We start from the raw sequence: 25,084 nt of genomic DNA, 5'->3' as shown, positions 1-25,084 counted from the left end.
AGTAGGATTTGTCGCGTCATCACTGAACAACCGGATAGAATATATATTTAAAGGTATTTATGTATATCTATGTGTTTGCATGTGTGTCGGTTTTGTGGGTTGTCATAATAAAATACAATTTAGTGCCACAACTTCTCTGTGTGGCAATGCACAAGTCAGACACAACCTCTATAGTTATTTGCACATAGTCAACAACCACTCCCTCCCTCTCCCACTGAGCAGTTGCTCATTACTTGATAGCTACATGGATAGCTTAATAGATATATCCTACAAGTTCTTCTTGACTCATATTCCTGGTTTTTTGATGTGTTTTTGGTAAGATGCATTAAATTTACACTCTGTCTTATCTCACACTAATCTGTAGCGAACCTCTGAAGTGTGTTTGCATTTATTTAGTATGCATTTCCCAGATTTCTTTTTTTCCTATTTTTTCAAACAGTTTAGCAATTTATCTTGTTCTGCCTCAAATAGAGTGGCCTCATATTGTGTAGTCAAATTCTTCAGAAGCAAATGGGATAATTTTAATGAGTGCCATTTTGAGTTGTTTTGCTTTTTAATCATTGTGTTGTTTTTGTTGCTATGTTACTTCATTTTAGGTTAATCAGCACCAGAACCACAATGAAAGTTTAACTGAACAGGAGTTTTTCAACAGCAACAGAGGTAAGCAGAGAAAACAATGAGATAAACAGTTCATGCAAATGCAGAATCTGACCAAGATCTAGAAATATTTTGTACTGTGTTTTCCATTCTGTTGGGTGTCATACTGTTTTATTCAACTTCAAACAACAGATCTTGTTACTTACATGAACTAATAATGTGGGAGGTGATTTATGCTGGTAAATGCTATCTGTTCAAATGCCATGAATATAAGAGGACACAAACCAACTTTTTATGCTTATCCGATTTTGTGCATTCCAGTGCAATGCTCTTAATATGCTGCAAACTATAAATATTTATAAGTAAAGAGTTATTGTTTCTATTACTGTATTCTAAAGGCTTAGTCCTATTTTTCACATTCATACATGTATTTGTTCTCAGATTGGAACTCTGCCAATATGTATTTCAAATGGGGAAGATCCAGAGTTAGCATTTTCCCGCTACTGAGTATCACAGCAATTGTTTTGGTCTCCAATCTTTTATGGAGTTTTTCTGGATATACCTTCTGTCATCGCGAGCCGAGTCTTTGTGGCTGTCAGAAATGTCTAAGAGACAGTGATCCTTGGTTTAATGACATCATCAGTGAAGCTCCTGAACCCTTTCTGTCACAGAAACATATACCTTCAGAGAAAGACTTCCTCTGGTGGAAGGTAAATAATAAAAAACAACATATCAACATATCACTTTTTTGGCTTCTGTGGTGATGTTAAAGGTATTATTATTATTCAAGTATGTCATGACATTTAACAACATATTGCTGCTGTTAAATGACATGGTCTACCTCCATCCAAAAAAAAGCACAAATATTCCTCTATTGTTTAAGTAAACAAACTACACAAATTTAAAGCACCTTGTACTATCTTTTTTTTTTTTTTTTTAAATATACTGCACTCTTCATCCTCCTGTATTTCTACCTGAAGAATGGTAAAATCCTTATCATTTACTGGCAATGACAAGTTCTGGAAAACCTTTTTAGTTCCTTTAGTGAAAGTCGCAATATCACAATATGAAAGCGCCTCCCTACGCATAAAACTGGATTGTTGGCATTTTCTTTAAAGGGCCAGATTTACTAAATGGGGCAAAATAGCATGTGAGTGAATTCCCACTCATCAGTAAGACAATCAGTGAGGTAATTGTTTTGGTCTGCAACCTTTTATGGAGTGTTTCTGGATATAACTTCTGTCAAAAGAAATGGCTTAATATAGCAATGAGTATTTTTTTGTTTCTCTCAAGAAAGGGGTAGCGTTCAGGCCCAGGGGTTGAGGTTCTCACTAATGATAACTTAGAGCTCTGAGGTAAAACTGTGACTCTATCTGAATTGAAAGACAAAAAAATATGTTTGTGTAAGTACTGTTCATAATCTATCATTGCATAAATGTGCATAACTCATATGCTTGAATAAACTTACAGATTAATCCTGATGTTGTATCTTGCAGATCAGTCTTAAACTTTTCAGAACAATTCTAAATACCAAATGAAAGTACTGAAATAAACTTCAGGCCTAAAAAGATTTTTGCCTAAATTAGTATACATTTTTTACTCTTGAGCTTCAGTGATCTTTCACAGTTGTTGTAAATGGTGCATCATAATATTGATGCTGATATGGAAAAAGTCACAGGGGTGGGCATTTAGACAAGATCTAACTGTGAGCTTAATCAAGAGGAGTGTATGTTTGAAAGGATCTTTGCCAGACTTACTGGTGACTCATGAACTTGTAATCATTGGGAAATCCTATAGTATTTTTGTTCTGTGGGGAAGTTTGATTTTTTTTCAATAACTTTCTCCTCTTTGTCAGAACTTACAGGGGGCAAGACTTCAAAACTTGACTTTGTACAATAAAACTCTAGAGAGGCTATTTCAGACAATAACACCAATTGCAGATATTGGAGAACCTCGTCCTGATCACTGCAGGAGTTGTGCCGTGGTGGGGAATTCTGGAAATTTGAGAGGATCGCATTATGGACCTCTGATTGATTTCCATGATACCGTAATAAGGTAATAATCATTTAACACAAACACAAAATCTAATGTAAACAATGTTCTTGCGAGACGAAAAATATAATATAATATAATATAATATTGTAGCGGGTCAGGGCTGTTCGGGGTTCTGTTTGTTTTGTTTATGTTGCCATAGTGACAGGTGACGCCCTCTCACTGCGACGGTGTGTCCTTCGGGGGTCAGAGGGCGCCCTGTGTTGTTGTTGTTGTTGCCGCGCTGAGCAGTTAGCTAGCGGCAGTGTTCTTCTGAATAAACGGCTGTGCTCCCTGGATAGCTCACGGGAAGCAAGACCAAACGATACCTCCGTCTCCTCCTTGTCTGAGCTCGCCACATTGGTGTCAGAAGTGGGATGGCTCACCCTCGCCGTAATGGAGAGAGACATTCAGAGGCTGGAGCAAGCCGTCGAGGACAACATTCCCTGCTTGGTAAACTGGCGATGGAAGAGAGAGGATGTGAGCGGCCATCTAAGTCCTCCGACGGGTTCCGATGGTGCGAGCACACCGCGGTGGCGGCCCATCGCGACAGATGCTAGTGCAATGCTTCATGGGCTACCTCTGTCGACCCACACGCCGAGCCCCCAACCGCGAGCAGTTATGCCTACCACCCCAGTTAAGGTACCGAAATACAACGGGCTAACCCCGTTAGAGCCCTACCTCTCACAAGTGCGGCTAGCCGCCAGACATAGTGGCTGGAGCGAAGAGGAGACTGCTACACACCTAGCGCTAGCATTAGAGGGAGAAGCACTGCAGATACTCCTTGACCTAGCCCCGGCAGAGCAGCATGAGCTCTGGGCCCTCACCGCGGCACTCGAGAGGCGATTCGGGCAGCGGCACTCCACTGATCAGAGCAGAGAGCAGCTAACCAACCGGAGAGAGCCTGGGCACCTTTGCAGCAGACGTGTTGCTGTATGCTCGTCGTGGCTACCCGGAGTTTCCAGCAGCGGCCCGTGAGCTTAGCCTGCATGCTTTTTTGCGAGGACTTTTCCCAGAGCGACTACGCCAACACGTCCGCCTGGCCATGCCTCAGACCCTCCGTGAGGCGCTTCGTGAGGCTGAAAGGGCCGAGCCGGTGCTCACCTCGCGACCTAACCAGCAGGCGCCCTCCCCAAACTACCCCCAAATCAGAGCCGCAGACTGCGACGGGGAGGGGGAGGTTGCCGAGATGTCCCAGCTGCAACCCTCGGTGCCCCGGAGGCGTCCTCGTCGACCAACCGACCGCTGCTACCGGTGCGATGAGCCTGGCTACGTGGCGCGTGACTGCCCAGCACCAGCCCCGAAGACCGGAACTATGCAGCCTCAGGAAAACGAGGAGGGAGCGGTGTAGCGAGGGGACCACTGCTCCATCTTCCTGCCCCCCTCCAAGGACGATGCACAGTGGTGGGCCGAGTTGGGCACCTCAACGGACTCTACCTGAGCTGCTGTGTTGAGGACCAGCCATGCCAGGCCCTGGTGGACACGGGGTCTACCATTTCCCTGATACGACCTGGCGTGCTCCCTGAAACATCCGGGCCACTGGTGAAGGGTTGGTTGCCCACAGACACCCAGCTGATGACAGTGACGGGGGAGAAAACTGTTATGCGGGGGAAGAAACCGTTGCGGATCCGAGTGAAGGGTCTAGAGCTGGTGCACGACTTCTGGCTCGCCGACATTCAAGACCAGCGCATCATTGGCCTGGATTTGCTGAGCCACTGGGGGGCCTGCGTCGACACCGCAAAGCTGGCTATTACTCTTGGCGCAGAGACTTTTGCTCTCCAGCGCGGTCAAAAGCAGGGAGCGGGGACCAGACGAGACAGGCGTCTCGCAGCTGCCGCTCAGCAGATTTCGGATCCGTCTGCGCCCACACCGGCTGCCCCTCTCGAAACAGCAGGTAGCGGAAGAGAAGATCCGTGAGATGGCTGCGACTGGGGTAATCGAGCCGTCCAATAGCCCATGGGCGGCACCCGTGGTTCTGGTGGGGAAGAAGGATGGCAGCCCGAGGTTCTGCGTGGACTTTCGCCGTCTCAATGCAGTCACCAAGAAGGACTCGTACCCGCTGCCACGGATCGACGAGGCCCTAGATTACGTTACCGGCTCCAGTTGGTTCAGCTCCCTCGACCTACGCAGCGGTTACTGGCAGGTGGAGCTAGCCCCCGACGCAAGGCCTAAGACGGCATTCACCATTGGACAGGGGCTGTGGCAGTTCAGGGTCATGCCATTTGGGCTCTGCAATGCGCCAGCGACGTTTGAGAGGCTGATGGAGAGGGTGCTCGTGGATATCCCTCGTAGCCGCTGCGTTGTGTACCTGGATGACCTGTTGGTGCACGGTGGTGACTTCGACAGTGCACTGTCTCACCTGAGCGAGGTCTTGAGTGCCATCTGACGATCTGGGCTGCGGCTCAACCCCGCAAAATGCCGCCTGTTGGCGAGAGAGAACACGTTCTTGGGCCATGTGATCAGCGCTCGAGGTGTCGCCACTGACCCCGCAAAAGTGGCTGCGGTCAGGGACTGGCCGACTCCCTCGAACGTCCAAGAACTGCGGAGCTTCCTGGGCCTAGCCTCCTACTACCGTCGGTTCATCAAAGGGTTCGCGACAATGACCAACCCCCTCCACCGCCTGACTGACAAGGGACAGCTGTTTGGCTGGGGGGATGCCTGTGCTGCGGCTTTTTTTTTTTTTTTTTTTTTTTTCTTAAATGACATCAGAAACAGCAGTATGCGACATTACGTGATGGCAGAGCTTCAGTTCATCCTTTGTCATTTTTTTTTTTTTTTTTTTAATAAATAGGACAGGGGGAATGAATGAGAGAGAGAGGGGGAGAGAAAGAAAGAAAACCAAAGGGGAGAAGAGACGGTGAGAAGGGGGGGGAAGAGAGACAAAAAAAAAAAAAAAAAAACTCCTGGGTCACCTGTATGGAGAAAAACAAACAAACAAACAAACAAACAAAAACAAACAGAGGAGACAGCAAACAACAAAGAGCAACATAATAATAGAGAAAACAAAGCACCATCACAATAAACTAGCTAGTCATAGATGTCAGTATTTACTAAGTAATAAACGATATTGTGCAGCACGCAAGATAGACAGCGCACAGTGTGCTTTGAGGCAGCAGCCAAGAAAGCTTTAGTCTGCGTCTGTGAATACCCATGTGTGCATACCTGTGTGGATCAGCATGCTTGCATTCCAAAGGTTTCTCCATGTAATGATCTGCTAGGGAGTGTGGGGGGGCCACAGCCCCGTCCTCCAGGGTGTGAAGCGGGTATGGAGGAGATCAAAACTCCAGACATCCAGAGGCCCCCAGAACACAAGAGACCATGGAAGACCAACAGAGGGGCAGCCGCGCCACTGTCCCAGTAAGAGCTGAGGAGAGTCCCAGATGAGGGCTCGCCCAGCAGCCGCGGAGCAGAAGTCAGGGGGAGTTGCAGTGACGCGCCCGTGAGCTCCGCCGGCCCCCAGCTGCGCCTGAGTGACCGAGCCCTAGGCCGAGAGGCCGGGGGCACCCCACCTCCAAAGGGGCCCGAGCGAGCCCCAGGCCCCAGGCCCCGACAAGCGGCCGCCAAGGAGTGAGCCGGTGTGTACCCGGACGCCCACCCCCAGACACAAAGAACCACCAACACACCGACACCTGAGGGAGTCCGCCACCGGCAGGGGAAGTGGTGGTGGGTGGAGATAGGCCTCCAAACCTTGGAGGGCCTGAGGTGTCCCCAGAGAGGTGGCGTCTGATACCCAACCTGACATATAGACACAGACATACAGGCACACACAGACACAAACTGTGCTGCGGCTTTTGCACAGCTGAAGGAGGCCCTCACCAGAGCCCCAGTCCTGGCCTACCCCGACGCCCAGCAACCTTTCATTGTGGACACTGATGCTAGCAATGCAGGGGTCGGGGGTCCTTTCCCAGCAGGACGAGGCTGGAGAACGGGTGGTGGCGTACTTCAGTCGGGCCTTGGGGCGAGCCGAGAGGAACTACTGCGTGACCCGGCGGGAGCTGCTGGCCGTAGTGCTAGCGGTGCGGCACTTCCAGCCATATCTGCATGGCTGCCGGTTCCTCCTGCGCACTGACCATGCATCTCTGACTTGGCTCCTGAATTTCAAACACCCAGAACGGCAGGTGGCCCGCTGGCTGGAGTTCCTTCAGGGCTATGACTTCGAGATCCAGCATCGGCCAGGTCGACAGCATGGCAAAGCTGATGCCCTCTCCAGACGGCCCTGCGTAGCCGTCGAGTGCCGCTACTGCCTGCGACAGGAAGAGCGGGCCCAGGAGGTGCTGGGGGTGGCTACTGCTCAGGCCACAGCCGGATGAGGGGGGTGGCTCCCATTGACAACGCAGCAGCTGAAGCGGGAGCAGGAGGCCGACGCGACGTTGGTTCAGGTGGGGGCCTGGCTGGAGGCGGCGCAACGCCCCGCCTGGACGGGGGTGTCGGGACCGGAGCCCGAGGTGAAAGCCTACTACTCTCAGCACAACAATCTGGAGACCCACGACGGCCTCCTGTACCGGAGATGGCGGGCCCCCGGTCAGGGCAGAGATCTCCTGCAGCTGTTGGTGCCTCGGTCGCTGCGGTCACAGGTGCTTGAGCTGGTCCACGGCTCGGTGGGGGCAGGACACTATGGGAACGCCAAAACTCTCCGCCGCCTCAGGGGACGGTTCTACTGGCCTGGCTGTCGACGGGATGTGGAACTTCATGTGCACTGCTGTGACACCTGCACGGCACAGAAGGGCCCAACTCAACGCTCCACTGCCCCCCTTCAGCAGTACCTGGTGGGGGCCTGTTACGAGTTCAAACATTGGGGATGGAGACAAGAGAAAAAACCACAATAACAACACTGGTCCGGCCGGGTTAAGTCAAACGATGATTTTAATAGTCACACACGTGGGAGATGGACACTGTATGCAGACAGCCTCAGATCTCAAAATGGTGGAGCATTAATCAAACTCTTATAGCCTCTGGTGCCCCCACCTTATCATAAAAGCCTAAACATTCACATGCTTTTCTCTCACACGGCGCCTAGGTTACGACCTTGGCTCCCTGTTTATCTGCTCCTGCTGAGATGGGGCAGAAAACTCCAGCATGCTCTGTTCTCTTCTAATCAGACAAATAAGGCGATGACTTTCTGCAAACAGTATTTCTTATAACATCATAAAACAATATCATTCATCCACAATAAATCAGCAGTCTAATGTAATGCAAATCAGTTTAACTAATGCAATAGTTATCCGCTTCTTCTAATTCAGGAGAATACTGCAAACTAAAACTACATAATAATTCACAATCTTTAATTAGGGGTATAACATGGCATAAAATAATATTATAATTTAACAGGCCCCAATGGAAAGAGTGGGAGTGGACGTCCTAGGGCCTTTCCCCGTCACAGAGTCAGGGAACCGGTATGTGTTGGTGGCTATGGACTATTTCACGAAGTGGCCAGAGGCCTACGCGGTGCTGGACCAGAGCGCAACGACGACGGCCGAGAAGCTGGTGGAGGAGATGTTCACCCGTTTTGGGGTCCCGGCTGAGCTCCACAGTGACCAGGGGCATAACTTTGAATCGAAGGTCTTCGGGGAGATCTGCCGGCGACTGGGGGTGGAGAAAACGAGAACCACACCGCTCCACCCACAAAGCGATGGCTTGGTTGAGCGCTTCAACCGCACACTGGCCACCCAGCTCGCCATTCTCACCAGCCGCCACCAGCGAGATTGGGACCGACATCTGCCCCTGGTCCTTTGGTCGTATCGGACTGCGGTGCAGGAGTCCAGCTAGTGTACACCTGCCGCTCTGATATTTGGACGGGAGCTCCGGACGCCTGTGGATCTGGTGTTCGGGTCCCCCCCCGAGCCGGAGATTGATGGTGGGCCAGAGATGGACTACTACAGGAGGCTCAGGGAGCGGCTGCAGGTGGTTCATGACTACACCCGCCAGGCCTAGGCCAGCGCCGGAGTACGACAGAAAAGAGCCTACGACACCAAGTGCCGAGGGGGGGTTTCATGCCTGGCGACAAGGTTTGGGTGTACTGCCCAGTTCGCAAGAGAGGAGTGTCCCCCAAACTCTGCAGTCACTGGCAAGGGCCAGCAGAGGTTGTGGAGCGGCTAACAGACGTGGTGTACCGTATCCGCATGCCGGGCCCGGGGTGCATGGTGGTGTTGCACCGGGACAGGCTCTCACCGTACTGACCGCTCACTCCAGCAGGAGATGATGGTGGCACCGCATGGCCAAAAGAAGGCACCTGGACATTTGCAGGACTTTGTGTGGGGTGATGGGGTCGTCGGGGACGACTGACCCCTTAGGTGGGGGCTATGTAGCGGGTCAGGGCTGTTCGGGGTTCTGTTTGTACAGTTATGTTTTGTTTATGTTGCCATAGTGACAGGTGACGCCCTCTCGCTGCGACGGTGTGTCCTTCGGGGGTCAGAGGGCGCCCTGTGTTGTTGTTGTTGTTGCCGCGCTGAGCAGTTAGCTAGCGGCAGTGTTCTTCTGAAAATGTGAATAAACGGCTGTGCTCCCTGGCTAGCTCACGGGAAGCAAGACCAAACGATACCTCCGTCTCCTCCTTGTCTGAGCTCGCCACAATATAATATAAGTCTATGTATATTCATGTATCTAAAATGCAAAAATGTGTGCTAAATATGTATCCTTCTGTATTATTTAGAATCAATCGGGGGCGTACCAAAGGCTATGAAACAGATGTTGGAACCAAAACAACTCATCATGTCATGTATCCAGAGAGTTCTACTAGACTGGACAATACCACTCATCTCTTGTTTTTTCCTTTCAAAACACATGACTTTTTGTGGCTCATGAAGGACTTAAATCGAGGGTAGGCTAAAAGGGCTACTGTCTTAAAACCTATGTTGCCAGAAATTGTATTGCAACTGTTTTGCTCTGAATATCAGATTTTAACTGGTTTGCAACATAGTTTTAGCTAATTGTACGGAAAAATGCAGTATAGTTTTTTTTTGTTTTGTTGTTAGAACAACCAAATTAAACAAAACAGTTTTTGAGACAACCCATCAGAGGTCAGCCTTTCTTTTTTTAAACAGCAAAAAGTGCAGAAAGTTATATGAATTGTTATATGAACAACTTAATCTTTTGTTGTGATGTGCTAGTCTTAGGTAATTATTAGCATTTATTTATGTAATCAGTTCATTTCATCTTTTTAACAGGGAAAATGGTGCTCCAAACGTAAAGAAGATAGCTAACAAAGATTTGGTGAGTATTTTAGGTTTACATGAACAAAACTGGCATATAAGCTACCATTAATTCAGGCAGGAAACAAAGTCAGCTGATTTTACACACTGAACTGGATAATCTCATATACAGTAGGTTTTACTATTAACCTGATTTAGCATATCCAGTATTGCTACAGATGTGCAAGCCATTTCACAAGTCACCTGCACCTCAGCTTTTTCTTTGTTGCAGTATTTACTGTTTACTCTGCTCTGTATTAGGTATTGTTATGGTTTTCCCAATCTCTCATACTTGGCATTTATGTGCCTGGAAGGTCATGCAGGTCAATAGTCAAAGCCATACCACCAAAAACAAATACTGGCTTCTTTTAGCTACAGTCGTGCTAATGTAAAGTATTTTGTGAATTCATTGCAGAAAGTAATAGTTCATAAAACTCAGATTTAAGGCTATGTCTGATTCATAATAGATCTGGATCCTCCATCCGGCTTTCATGAAATATGTTCATCAAGTATGGCTGGGAAAGAAGGGTGCTTATCCATCCACTGGCTTTCTTGCTGTGGTTCTCAGCCTAGTGATGTGTGATGAGGTATGTTCACTTTAAACAATTTGTACATTATGCATCTGACTGACAGTGGTGGTAGTTAAACACTGAGAAACACTGATTTACCAGCAAAGTTGAGAAAAGTCTGCCTTAGATGACTACATGACTAAAACAGAAATCTATGGTTATTTCAAGAAGAGTCAAGAAGAGTGGACATCTGATGGTTGACACATTTACCTGCAAACCAAAGGCAGCAACTACTCTAGCTAAAGACACATGGGTTGTGTTTAACCCTTTAAGACCTACCATAGAACCAAGTCCACCAGAGCTTATATTATATTTTTACCTGCTGTGGAGCCATTTTTGGGAGCATTTCAAGTTGCTATACATCAATACAACCATTATAGCCCAGATTTTAATAATATGTATTCATTAAGTGCATAGTAATTACATAAATTGCAAAAAAGTGCAATAAACTACAAAAAAATTGAAAATCGTTTTTGCTTTTTTAACATATACTTGTAGTTAGAGAAATTTAAGAGGCTTATCCCTCAAAACTGTAAATACAAAAAAGTTGCACAAAATAGTTTCCCACCACAGGAAATTTATTTTGAGTGTCTTCATAGTTTTATTTTTGAAATACACCAATTTTTATACACTGCAGGAAAAACGAAAATAAATATTATACTGCAAATTTGCAAAAAAGCAGCATATGCATCAAAATAAACTATCTCCAGCAGTGCAATATGAGTCCTAAGCATCCCAGAAACGACACAGAAAGTCATAAAGTCAAAGATAACTTTTAAAAAGACGAGTATAGGCCCTGAGGCCCTGATAGTAAAAAAGACTACATTTCCGCGAAAATGACGTCACTTCCGGTTCCGGGCAGGTAATGGCGGAAATGCAAAAGTTCGCGCTGACGTCTGTTCCAACGTAGGAAGTGTTATGAACAGCTGATCGAATCGGTAAAGCGTGTTTCTGGAATATTATGTTTTTGTTCCATCAAGCGCTTTTTATGCAGTTTTTGCAAAGCTTTATGTGGAAGGAAACCGTGACCTAGGGCAAGCTAATGGCATAAGATGTAAGTACAACTTCTCCAGTTTCATATGCAAAAAAAATTATTGCCCTAGCTTACGTGGTTGCAGTGCTACTGGGATTTTAAAATAGTTACGCAAAACAGAGCGTGCCCGCTCCGATCGGCTGTAAAGGGTTAAAGGTGGTACCATGAAGTGTTAAAAGTATTGCCAAATCGAACATGTAGAGCCTACCCGCTTGTGTCAACAGAACAGCTGAAAGTAGTTTTACATAACTCTTGGATAGCAATGTGTAAAAATGCCATACCTGATGTAAGAGCCAATTAAAGGTTAATTTTATTAGTACTGGTAAAATGATTAGAGGAGAAATATACATGTTTGATGTTAAGAATATAATTTCTAGTTAAGGCTTTCACAATAAAACAGGAAACATGAATCACAACTCAGAGACACGGACTCAACACAGAGAGACAGAAAATGACACATGGAACTGAACTATACATGAAACCACAATTCCTAAAACATGGATAACAGAAACATGAAACTGTAATAATAATAATCACAACCACAACAAGAGAACAAGAAAACAATCCATGATGCAAAATTAAACCAAAACATAATAAACTCAAAATACCGGGTCCAACGGACCCAAAACCGTGACAGATACAGTCAATGTGGAGTTTTTGGCATGTTATGAAGCTGGTTTACACTATGTCTATTAAAAATTTTAAGCAGAAGACAAATAGTGCATGCAACTTGAGCCAATAAACCCCTGCAACTTATAAGATGGCAGATGAAAGAGAGGTGGGAAGAACATGTAAGTTAACAGAGAAGGCTTTGGAAGAAAAATTACAAAGATGTATTGCTTTAAGAAGACGAACATTAGGAACAATCACAGGCAAAATAAAGGAGATAAAGATAATGATGAGTGATGCTCAGAACCTTCAAAATTTGAAAGAAAGGGTGGAAAGTAACTTTGCATAGGCTCTGAATGAGTTTCAAAGTCACAATAACCAGGTTATGAGCCTTTTGTCTGAAGAAGAAAAAATATTTGACCAGGACAATTGGTTTGAGCCCAAAATGGCATCAATAAGAGAGTTTATGAAAACAACAAAGAAATGGATAGCAGAGGATCATAAGCATATGATTCCAAATGAAGCTGAGCAGCAGGAGCACGTTACAGTTGGCTTGGAGGAAGCTGTTAACCCAGATGACAGCGCATCACAGGTTGGAGCTAGAAAGGATGCAGTTCATAGCTCGCGTGGGTCTCAAGTCAGCCAAGCATCTACAACATCTAGAGTTTCCTCCACTCGTGCTAAACAGGAGGCAGAACACGCAGCCTTGCTGGAAAGAGCCGCAGCATTGAAGAAAAAGCAAGAACCTGAGTTAGAGTTGGCCAGGATTAGGCAACATCTTGAGTTTGAAACAGCAAGAGTCAAAGCGGAAAAAGAAGAGTTAGAGTTGGAGACTGCATTAGCAGAAAGTCAAGCAAAATTAAAGGTGCTCAAAGAATGTGAAAGATCTGAAGATGGTCTGAGCAGTTATGTGTCAATACAAAGATCCCAAGGTCGAGGAGTTAAAAAGGAAAGAGTTGGCATAATGCTCCCACAACAAGATGATGTGAGTAGTCACGCTAATTCACAAGTGCAAAACTCACAGGTACCACATCCAGTCTCCACTCATGGGCTTAATGGTCACGTTAACAGAAGTGATGATGTATTGTCAGTCATGCAGAAACAGAATGTAATCACTGAGTTACTTGTGAAACAGCAGCAGCTGGCTCAGTTGCCATCAAAGGACATTCCTGTTTTTAAAGGTGATGCACTACAGTATAAGGCCTTCATAAGAGCCTTCGAACAAGCAGTAGAGCAAAAGACTGATAACGATCAAGATAAGCTGTATTTTTTGGAACAGTTCACTGCTGGCGAACCACAGGAGCTAATTCGCAGTTGTGTACAAAGGTTACCGTGAGGCCAGATGGTTGCTACAGAGAGTGTACGGTATACCGTACACTCTCTGATGGTGTGCAGCATTCCCACGTCTAACAGGCAAAGGAAGCTTTGGAGCACACATGTAATTTCACGCTGTTGGAAGATAAACAAATAGAGAATGGTAAATTTACATGAACCTCACTCTAAATGGGTTTATATAAATATCATATGTAATATGGCAATGACAAACCTTAGCAGACTCTGTGGGTCCAGCTTGCGCAGTGAAGCACGAGCGATTTGCTCCTGTACTGGGCATTCCATTGTCCTCCTCTACCCACGCAGTGCCTTCTTTTGCCGTCTGGCTCAGACAGGGCTTCCCAGTACCAGGGGGGCCTCTTCCGAGGAGGCATGTTGGGTTCTTCCGTCTCCTTTTCAGATTCTTCTGAGGAGGTATCAGTGGCCTGCTGGACAAATGAAACCTCTCCTCCATCAGAATCTGCTTCGTCCATTTCCTGAAGCAAGGCCCAAGGATGTTGCGCCGATAGGTTATTCCTGCATGGCAGTGATACGGAGGCCATCCTGATGTGCGTTCTCAGAAATGCGAAGAAGAAATGATTCTCCCTCCTGGTCGGTCTGCTTTTATGCACAGTACTGTGCTGTAGTCAAGCAATGCCACTCCTACACATACACAAATCTCTCCTGGTTGGGGGAGGGTGTTTTGCACAACAAAAGCAGGAGAACAATGGAGCTACTACATTTATTTCATGCATACATACATATACATGCATTTCACCCCCATGTCATACTGTGTATGGTTGTGTGTGTGTGACAAATAAAAAATTTGAATTTTTACTAACCCTGCGCAAATTTGCGTAAATTCCCTGAACCTAACACCTCCTAGTACTCTGCTGAGAGGCCTTCAGCTCCATTGTAGGGTTGTAACACAGATTTTTCTCTTACCTTGGATCTGAGCTACTCTGAGTGAACAAATGCAAATCTTCCAGGCCTCAAAGATAATGGGTGGTTTGCACAACAAAAACAGGAGGAGAATCGAGCTGATGACCTGTGAAAATTTCAGCAGGGGTGATTAACACCTCAGGACATCCACCAGAAAATAAAAAAGTCAGTAATTCTAGGAGGTCTTACCGGTAGGTTCAGGGGATTTACGCAAATTTGCGCAGGGCTAATAGATCTAGTAGTAGGGACTTGTACCAGGAAAAAAAAGAGGCTCAGTAATTCTAGTGTTAAAGGTTAATTTTATTGGTACTGGTAAAATGATTAGATGAGAAATATACATTATACGTTTGATATTAGTAATATAATTTCTAGTTAATTTCAAAAAACTGTTTTGTTAAAGGTATAGAATATAAAAGTGCGACATTCTAATGCACTTTTTAGTATTTTGGGCTTCCGGCACACTGTAATTACGTAGTTGGGGAGTCGGATAAGCTGGAAGCAACACAGTTTTTTGACCGAGTCTTGCCATGTAAATTAAAAGTTTCAATAAACATCTTTTTTGCAAGAAAAGTACCTGGACTTGCTCGCGTTTCAAATGCATGTTGCCAGACTGACTCCTAAAGGTGGTACAGAAGAGTGAAATAGAGATGGAGTGCCGCCACTACACTTGGTATTGATTCAATGCTAAATACAGGGCCAGTGTTGGAGTCAACCAGATTCAACAATTAGTTTTAACTTGGCAAGAACAGTGTAACATGATTTTTGAGCTGAATGTGTTTGTTTGCCTGAAAAACAATTTTTGTGTCAGGTTTTGTTTAAATGGGCGATCTTGTGTCATTGGGGAAGACACTTCACCCGTTGCCTACTGGTGGGGGTCAGAGTCCACCAGTGTCCGGCAGCCTCGCCTCTGTAAGTGCGCCCCAGGGTGGCTGTAGCTACAATGTAGCTTGCCATCACCAGTGTGTGAATGTGTGCGTGAATGGGTGGATGACTGAATATGTAAAGCGCTTTGGGGCCCTTAGGGACTAGTAAAGCGCTATACAAATACAGGCCATTTACCATTTAAATGTATTATATAAATAAAATTAAGTTGACATTTAAAAATCAAGGGTTACTACATTCAGAAATTTCCTTAGTTTATGTTTGATGTATATATTTTTCAGTTCTACTAAAATATTTTATTTAAAATCTAACAGTTGGCTGAATATATTTAAATGTCTGAATATAATCTGTAGGCACTAGGTCTGCTAAAGTAACAAGTATGATGATCACTTAAACATTGAAAATTAACATTAACTCAATCTAAACATTAAAACATTATTTTCATACCAAAATATACAGGCTGTTTGGGAAGTATCACAGCCCTTCATTTGTTATTGTTCCAAACTCATTTTTCAGAATTTCACACACAATATGCACAATATAATGACAAAGTGAAAAAATTTTCTTGAAATTCTGCCAGCTCTATTAAAAAAAAAATCATTAAGTCATGATACCAGCTAAAATCTATCAGTAACTGTAAATCCTGCCACTTAGTGCAAATTAAAATCAGCTGGTTCAGTTCCAACTCGTAAACTATAAAAAAGGTGTCCCATTACCAACGTGTCAAACAATCAATCAATCAATCAATCTTTATTTTTTAAAGCACTTTTCATACAAAAAATGTAGCACAAAGTGCTTTACATAGTTAAAAGCAGCCCACCCCACCCTCCAAATCACTCCCCACACTCTCATTAACATAAATGATGTGAATACACACATATCAAAGGAGCTTGCAAAGAAAAGCATCTGGACTTCTTTAAGTTACTTGAAGACGTTTCACCTCTCATCCGAGAAGCTTCTTCAGTTCTAAGGTCAAATGGTGGAGAGTCCCAAAACGTGCGGCTATCCTAAATGGGCGTTCTTAAAGTCAGCAAAGAGGCACAGAAAAGAAGACCAGACACCAGCGAGGGAGGATAAGAAGGACAGACGCAACAACATTGTCATCCCCTATGCAGCCGGTGTATCAGAAAAACTCAGGAGAGTTTTCTCCAAGCATGACATCCCAGAGTATTTCAGACCCAGCAACACGCTCAGGCAGAAACTGGTTCACCCGAAAGACAAAATGCCAAAACACAGACTTAACAATGTGGTGTATGCTGTACAGTGCAGCGAGGAATGCCCAGACCTCTACATTGGAGAGACCAAACAGCCACTTCACAAGCGCATGGCACAACACAGAAGAGCCACCTCCACAGGACAAGACTCAGCAGTCCATCTGCATCTTAAGGATAAAGGAGACTCTTTCGAGGATGCCAATGTTCACATTTTGGACAGAGAGGACAGATGGTTTGAAAGAGGAGTGAAAGAAGCCATCTATGTCCACTGTGAGCGACCATCTTTGAACAGAGGTGGGGGTTTACGACACCAACTCTCTGCCATCTATAATCCAGTTTTGAGATCCCTTCTCAGACGCCTTAACGCCCACTCACATCCTGGGCCATCTGACCTCAGGAATTCGCATGATAAGGTGGGGCCAGGTTTCACAATGAACACACCCGAAACTCTGGCTGATTGGGACCCACACCCAGTTTCACACCTTGGCTCAGGCGATTAGAGGATCATCAGGGGGTCCTTTTGTCCCTCTGTGGGGGGTCACTCCCACTAGGTTTATATCTGGGACTCTCCACCATTTGACCTTAGAACTGAAGAAGCTTCTCGGATGAGAGGTGAAACGTCTTCAAGTAACTTAAAGAAGTCCAGACGCTTTTCTTTGCAAGCTCCTTTGACTACGATGACCTGGATGACTGAGAACCTTCACAGACCATACACACATATCCCCCCCCCCCACACACACACACACGCGCGCGCACACTTAAAGAGTAAAAATTGGGCAGGGTTCACATGAGCCAAGTGAGGAAACACTATAACAGGGAGCCATCTGCACCGGGACCACAGCTTCCAGGCTGGGCACACAGCAGAAGGGAGGCAAAGGAGCCCCCCAGCCAGGCTGAGAGGACCCCCAGAGACCCAGCAGCCACGGTCGATCACAGCCCCAGTGCAGAGAGGCCCCTCCGAGGAAACACTGGAGATATGCCACAATAGGCTATATACACGGTAAAATGATAAAATAAATAAGAACGGGATACAATATAAATATAAATAGAGTAAGAAGATTAAAAAATGGATAAGAATAAAACTAAACTGGACAAACTAAATACTAGAACACTGGAATTTTAAACATGAAACCTGAACATAGATACCTGGGACATTGCATGAAACAAATGAACAACTTGACAATGAATGAATGACAGCTTACAACATACACAAGAGGATGACTAGGGAAGAGGAAACACATGGGGACCACAGCTGGGGAAAATAAATATAATAATGACAAGACAGGAGGAAACAAAACTGAACACACTAACAAAGGATGCAACACCGTCAAAGTAAAACAGGGAACACTAAGACAGAGACTAAGAATTAATGGCTAAACACAGGCTGGGAAGAAGGAATCCACAGGGGAACGAGACAGACTGGGGAAACAAAGGGAGGAGACAAAAAGGGAAACACAGAAACTATTATGGATGATGAGACAGAGAAGGAGTGAGAGAGAGAGAAGGCGAAGGAGAGAGAGCAGCAGCATACATGAACGCACATGACAGAAAAAGGAAAACGTAACAAAACACGGGAAGAGAAACATGTAAACAGGAAGGGGAGACAAGACACATCGAAAAGACAACATGGAAACCGAAATATAACTAAACATAGCAGCAATACGAAGACTAACTCAATACTAAATAATATAAAACTAAAACATTACAACAAAAAAGAATTTGGAAAAACACCATAAACTCAAAATACTGGATCCAATGATCCAGAACCATGACAAGGGGAATATAGTCTGGTCAGATAAGACCAGAATTAAACTTTTTCGATGCCATAATACACACCATGTTTGGAGGTCAAATGTTACTGCATATCACCCAAAAACATCATATCAACTGTGAAGTTTGGATGTCGGAACATTATGGTGTGGGGTTGTCTTTTAGCATACAGCTAAATTGTGCTTAAAGTGCTTCATTGAGCGGAAATTTAAACTTAAAATATCTCAAGATATATAAAGTAAAAAGGAAGTCAAAATTAGAAGTACCTCAAATGCTTCGAACTGAACATTTCAATATCTGAACATTTTACCTTGGGCATGGACATCTAAGAGGTTCTGCCCTTGACTATCTCTAATTGGTTTAGACGACGACATTGGCGTAATGTGTGTCTGTTGTTGACCACACAGAGACTTTCAGAGTTGCAGAGAATTTTTTTTTTTTTTTTTACTTGAACGGCTGGTCGCACCAATGCGACCTAGGATTTTCATGGCGGAACATTGGCATGTTGAATGTGCAAGCATCGATGTGCGCTATTGGATTATTGTGGGAATTCCCAACGCCATTTCCCTTTTCTGCACATCTGTGCAGAGACACGTGCGTGACAGATAAATTGATCGAACAGCAGCAGCACGGAGTCGGTGCTGCGGTGCTTTAGTGGCACGTTTAGCTACTCTAAGCAGCGCCTTCATGATTGGTTTAGGCCATGATATATATATATATATATATATATATATATATATATATATATATATATATATATATATATATATATATATGTGTGTGTGTGTGTGTGTGTGTGTGTGTGTGTGTGTGTGTGTGTGTGTACCACCGGCAGATAGAGGAGGTGGCTGATATCCAGAAATCCTACCAGTGGCTGGACAAAGCTGGACTGAAAGACAGCACAGAGGCACTAATCATGGCAGCACAAGAACAAGCTCTGAGCACAAGATCCATAGAGGCTGGGGTCTATCACACTAGGCAAGACCCCAGGTGCAGGCTGTGTAAAGATGCCCCAGAGACAATCCAGCACATAACAGCAGGGTGCAAGATGCTAGCAGGCAAGGCATACATGGAACGCCATAACCAAGTGGCCGGCATAGTGTACAGGAACATCTGTGCTAAGTATAAACTGGAAGTCCCGAGGTCAAAATGGGAGATGCCCCCAAGGGTGGTGGAGAATGACCGAGCTAAGATCCTGTGGGACTTCCAGATACAGACGGACAAAATGGTGGTGGCTAACCAACCGGACATAGTGGTGGTAGACAAACAGAAGAAGACGGCCGTAGTGATCGATGTAGCGGTTCCGAATGACAGCAATATCAGGAAGAAGGAACACGAGAAGCTGGAGAAATACCAAGGGCTCAGAGAAGAGCTCGAGAGGATGTGGAGGGTGAAGGTAACAGTGGTCCCCGTGGTAATCGGGGCACTAGGTGCGGTGACTCCCAAGCTAGGCGAGTGGCTCCAGCAGATCCCGGGAACAACATCAGAGATCTCTGTCCAGAAGAGCGCAGTCCTGGGAACAGCTAAGATACTGCGCAGGACCCTCAAGCTCCCAGGCCTCTGGTAGAGGACCCGAGCTTGAAGGATAAACCGCCCGCAGGGGCGTGCTGGGTGTTTTATATATATATATATATATATATATATATAAATATAAATGTACCACTTGCCAATATGACAACAGCCCCACCAAGGCTGAAGATTTAACAAAAGTGGAAGTGCATATGAGAGAAGGATGCAACCTATAACAACAATGTTCAGTGGCTAGTGGAGCTAAGATCCCAGCAACAGAAATTGTGAAAACTGTACTGAGTGTATTAAATAGAGATGTAGTGAACAACAATATAGGCAAACTTCAAGCCAGTTGCACAAGTTTTATCAAATGTGCCATTTACCAACGAGATGCTCTGTCCCCACTGCTGTTCTGCATAAGCTCGAATCCCCTTAGCCAGTTCATTAACAAGCCTGGCTATGGAAACCAACTACAGAATAGTGCAACTGTTATTCAACAACTCAATCTGGATGACATCAAGCTGTATGTAGCCTTTGCCAAAACAAATTGTTTATTTTGATTACTGAAAAAGCGATCTCAGGTCATTATGTTCTTAAATTTTAGAAAGCATATTAATAGTGTCATGAATCGCTGTGTGGCAGGCAAGCAGGAGTGGTGGACCCAAAATGCAGAACTCAGACACGGAAGTGAAACTTAAAGCGCAGCTTTATTGCTGAGAAAAACCTCGTACAAACTAAACTCACCAAAAGAAAACCAAAAGTCAGAACAGAGGAACCAAGGACTGAAACACTGGAAAGAAACACTAAACTGGAGCAGAAGACCAAACACTAGGAACATAGAAGCAGAACACACAGCTAGTTGAGGGTACGACGCGACACTAACACAGAGAAACACAGGGCTTAAATACACAGATGGCAGTAATCAAGGGATGAGAGACAGGAGGGGAACACACCTGGGAGAAATCACAGCTGACGAGGCAGGGGAAACGTAAACTGAGCACACTCACATATGACACAGACCTTCACAATAAAACAGGAAACTCAGAAACATGGAACCAGACAAGACATTGAACTAAACAGACAGATTCACAAACAGATGGGGTGACACCATAGACAGACAGAGACACAGACTCAAAGGCAGACCAAAAATAACACAGAACTCAAAAAATAATAATCATCATCATAAGCGTTGGGTCACTGACCCAGGACCATGACAAATAGTTAAAATGTAGAGAGAAACTATTTAAAATTTATATCATTTACCCTTTAAGTGGAAAAGTTTGGAATGCACGTGTTTAACGTATGTGATGTGTATTGTTTAGACTCACTGCCTTCTTATTTACATTTTGAAGTGTCCTTTATTATATTATTTAATTTTATAGGCATGTAATAAAGCTCGTGTGCCCCCAGCCAATCCATAAGAGTTTTAGGTAAAGGGGTGGGATTTGGCGTGGGCTGTGGGGTCTACTGTGTGTGAGAGAGGGAGGAGAGATAAGCTACTGCTATCGAGTGGACATTTGAGTCTGTAAACTAGCAACATGCTGTTACTTTCATGGTTGAAAGTACCTCATATGTGGAGCTGTTGTAACCTACCAAGAGGAGGAGGAGACAGACGTTTTACCAGTGTGATGGAAGCAAAGCTCATATGGTCTCTTCTGCTGATTTGAGTTTTGAATTTAGTGTGACTGTGGGTTTTGTGTGTCGTGGCTGAACCCTGCTGGTAGCCTTGATGCCCTTTTTTCCCATCTGTCCCTTTGAATTGTCTGAAGCTCTGAATATCGATGTTGGCATGCGCCTTTTATTTTATTGGTTGTTTATAAGTGAAGTGGCCACAGTGCACCCCAGCCATGATTTAGGCCTGCAACAAGGGTTTTATTTTTAAGAACGTCTGGGACTGAGTGTGCGTGGGCTACCCGCGCATTTGCGTACATAAGATTTTCTGGAGGAGGACAGACATTTGTTTAGAACACTTAAAGATGTCGAAGAAGCAAGCTCCTTTAAGCAATTACTTTGGTGTTCCTCCACTTCCAAAGAAATGTCAGAAGGAGTCTGAACCCGCAAAAGAAGCACGTATTCTCGGAAAAGTGGTTGCAGGAGGTGAGCTGGCTTCAAACAAATGATGAACGCACAGAGAAGTGGTGCGGAATATACCGTGAAAATCCCACTCTAGCAAACAAAAACAGTGCTTTTTATATGTACGCAAGCGCGCGTTGCAACTTCTTATCTGGTGCACGTCTTTTATTTTGACAGCGCATGCGCACCTGCGGACCACTTATGTGCGCCCCTGATCATAGTGAAGGAAATGTAGTGAACACCACTTTATCAGTTCTACATATTAATTTACCACTAAACTCAAATGTTTTTACTTTATTTCGTTTTTTTCTTTCTACTGGGAATCACTCACTAAAGTGAAGTGCATTTCAATTGATATGCTTGTCTCGTTGCTTGTTGATTTATATTTTGGGTTATAAGCATGAACAAGAGAATATCAAAAGCAAATTACACCTTTGAGACCCAGGCCCCACTCACAGCTACATGAGACAGGTGTTACATGTATGCCAGGAGTGACATCAATTCTCTTGGATGTACAACAATGACATTGGAATGTCATTCAGACGGAAGAACTGTTGTCAGATGGTAATAAAGAGAAAGAAACTACTCAGAACCAAGGGAATTGCACTACCAGAACATTGTAGACACTGAGGATAGCCACAAGTACCAGGTACTTCAACAGGTAAATAGGAACCATGAAGAGGCCACTGGAAAAGCTGCAACTCAGCCACCTGAGACATTGTCCTAAGAAGGGAAGGTGACCAAGGTCTATTGAGTGTCACAACCACTGACTAGGATGAAACAAAAGATCCATGAGTACATCGGCAAGATGGACACAACATGTTGGACCTTGAGAAGATCTGGTGGGTGAAGGCAACACAACAAAGTGGGCAAGTGGCCTCAGTGTCATGAACTCGCTGTGTGCAGGCAGGAATAGGACCCAAAAGCAGACTCCCAGAAGCAGGAAGTGAACTCAAAAAACACGGATTTATTGCTGGAAAAAGGAAAAATTGTACAGAACTAAACTGGGGAATTCTAATAATCATTCACACAGGGAAACACAGGGAGAGTCACAAAGCTATGAGGACACGGAACTGAGGGAGATGCGGACATAAATACACAGACGGATCATGAGGGAAGTGAAAACACATGTAAAGCACAGCTGACATGAATAACCATAAAGAGACAGGGGAAGAGCAAACACAAAATAACGCACACTGACGGGAGACTATCAAAGTATGGAGGAGAGGCAACCGAGAGGGAGCGAGGGAGAGAGAGAACAAAAATGATGGACTAGGGAAATATGAAGGAATAAAACACATGGAGGGGAAACAAGACACAAGGCTCACATTGTATAAACACAGACATTCAGGTGAGACAGAGGACAAAGACACAAGGGGAGATCTAATAAACCATACTGAACAGAATAAGCTAGGAACCATAGAATACAAGTGAACTCAAAAATAATACAGAATGACCAAAAATGCACAACGCCCCCCACCAAAAAAAAAGAAAAAAAAGAAAACAAAAGCCTGGGTCAAAAGGACCCAGAAACATGACACTTAGGGGATCCCAGGACTGACAAGTAATTATCAATGATTATCAGTTATGTTCCAGTCTGGAATCTGGCTGTACCACTCAAGGACATTTACAGAGTGGTCAAGAAGTCACTTTTTTGTTATCTTGGTTGCATGCTTAGGGTTGTTGTACTGTTAGAAGAACCTTCACTCCAGTGAGTGCTCTCATTAACGCTAAAACTGTCAGTGAAGATACTACCCATCCCTATTCATTTTGCAGAATCCCTGTCATCACAGCATTTATGCATAAAGTGCTCTATGGGCTGATTTTCATTAACTCCTCAGTCAGCTTTGTGGTATAACTTAAACAAGCTACTAAGAGACAGATTCTTCATGTCCTCAATAGGACATGGAGATAATGATGTCTTTTAAGAATGCTATTAGTTAATATATAAAAGAATGAATGAATAAACAAATAAATAGAATGCTCCTAGTGGAAACAATACATTAAATCTTTACTTCAATTTTTTTTCCCCAGGTCACTATCTTTGGGTTTGGAGCAGACAGCGGGGGAAGCTGGAGCCATTACTTTGAAATCTTCAAAAACAAAAAATTTAAAACAGGAGCACATCCAGGAGAAGAAGAATATAAAATGATAGAGAAATTACACAAAAAGAAGACAATTGTTTTTTTTAAAGGATGGTAATTTCTTTTTCATGTTTTCATTTCTGTCTTTATCAGTTGCAAATCATCTAACCATAGACCTGTGTTATAAAATTGAATAAGTGATGGTAATTGCCCCCCCCTTCAAAATAAATACCACTATATACTAACTTTATCTATATCTGACTTTATCACTAGTAATCTTATATACATTTTGCCTCCAAAATAATAGAAAATACAATGCAAAATTCAAAGTGCAGTCATAATCCCCTGTAACTTGTTCATGAAAAAAAAAAAAAGAAAAGTATAGCTGTTTGTTGCTAAAGGGTTATTGAATACATTTGATAGTCATACTGGATAAAACTGGAAAAAACTCTGAGTGGAGTTTTTTTTCCTCCTCCTCTTACCTCATGTAGTGTATTTTCGTTGTTTTTTCCTATCAGCCTACCTTTCTGACATGTCTCCCCAATGTGATGGTCAGAAGGTTCCTTTGTAAGTGCGCATGCACCATTAGCGTGCTGCCTGCTGTAACCCTAATTTCCCTCGGGATTAATAAAGTATTCTGATTCTGATTCTGATTCTGATACCTTTCAAGTATACCTTTCAAGACAAGTCATACCTTTCCATAATAAAGATTGAACAAGTCTTTAAATAAACAGATGTGCCTGAGAGCAGTGTGTTTGATTTGTGTTCTTTTTGGGAATGCCAATTTTCCGTCGATCCATTCTCGCTTATCCTCATCAGGGTTGTGGGAGAGTTGGAGGTGGCCCGAGTTGGAGGAAAGACTCGAGCAGTGGATCATTGAGCAAAGAACGAGTGGCAGAAGCGTTTCGACGGTCACCATTCGACTAAAAGCAGTAACGCTAGCAGAAGAAATGAAAATTTAACATTTCCAAGGAGGTCCGTCTTGGTGCTTTCGTTTCATGAAACGGTGCCATTTTTCCATCCGGACCAGGACTCCTACTGCAGCAAACACATCGCCGACAAACACATCCAGCCCAGCCACATCACTAACATGGACGAGGTGCCGCTCACTTTCGACATCCCGGTGAGTCACACTGTGGAGAAGAAGGGGACCAGCACGGTAACGGATTGGCCAGATGCTGGGAGATGTGTAAAAATAACTCAATTGTTTGGTGGTGGCTATTGCGGAGCTTCCACAGATTCAGTAACATTAGCAAGTAGTGGAGGCCAGCAG

At 44.5% G+C, this 25,084-nt stretch overlaps 1 protein-coding gene and 1 long non-coding RNA gene across 2 annotated transcripts; one reads left to right on the top strand and one right to left on the bottom strand.

The window, feature by feature from the left end:
* Nucleotides 1-40: 40 nt before the first annotated feature.
* LOC113014188 (CMP-N-acetylneuraminate-beta-galactosamide-alpha-2,3-sialyltransferase 1-like) lies at nt 41-24,458 on the top strand. Its single transcript, XM_026155554.2, has 8 exons — nt 41-315; nt 597-660; nt 1,039-1,307; nt 2,453-2,652; nt 9,278-9,445; nt 9,792-9,837; nt 10,283-10,402; nt 23,762-24,458. Exons 3-8 carry the CDS (start codon nt 1,056-1,058, stop codon nt 23,927-23,929), a joined length of 954 nt encoding a protein of 317 aa, XP_026011339.1. The 5' UTR covers nt 41-315; nt 597-660; nt 1,039-1,055; the 3' UTR covers nt 23,930-24,458.
* On the bottom strand, nt 11,705-13,957 carry LOC145423603 (uncharacterized). The gene is made up of 2 exons (XR_013904659.1): nt 13,573-13,957; nt 11,705-13,475 (listed from the first exon to the last, which is right to left on the bottom strand). It is a non-coding gene; the product is annotated as an uncharacterized LOC145423603 (long non-coding RNA).
* Nucleotides 24,459-25,084: the final 626 nt, after the last annotated feature.

This window comes from Astatotilapia calliptera, chromosome 22, assembly GCF_964374335.1.
Source record: "Astatotilapia calliptera chromosome 22, fAstCal68.1, whole genome shotgun sequence".
Taxonomy (NCBI): Eukaryota; Metazoa; Chordata; class Actinopteri; order Cichliformes; family Cichlidae; genus Astatotilapia; species Astatotilapia calliptera.
Note: the sequence above shows the minus strand (reverse complement) of the source record. Positions and strands in the feature narration are given on the sequence as shown.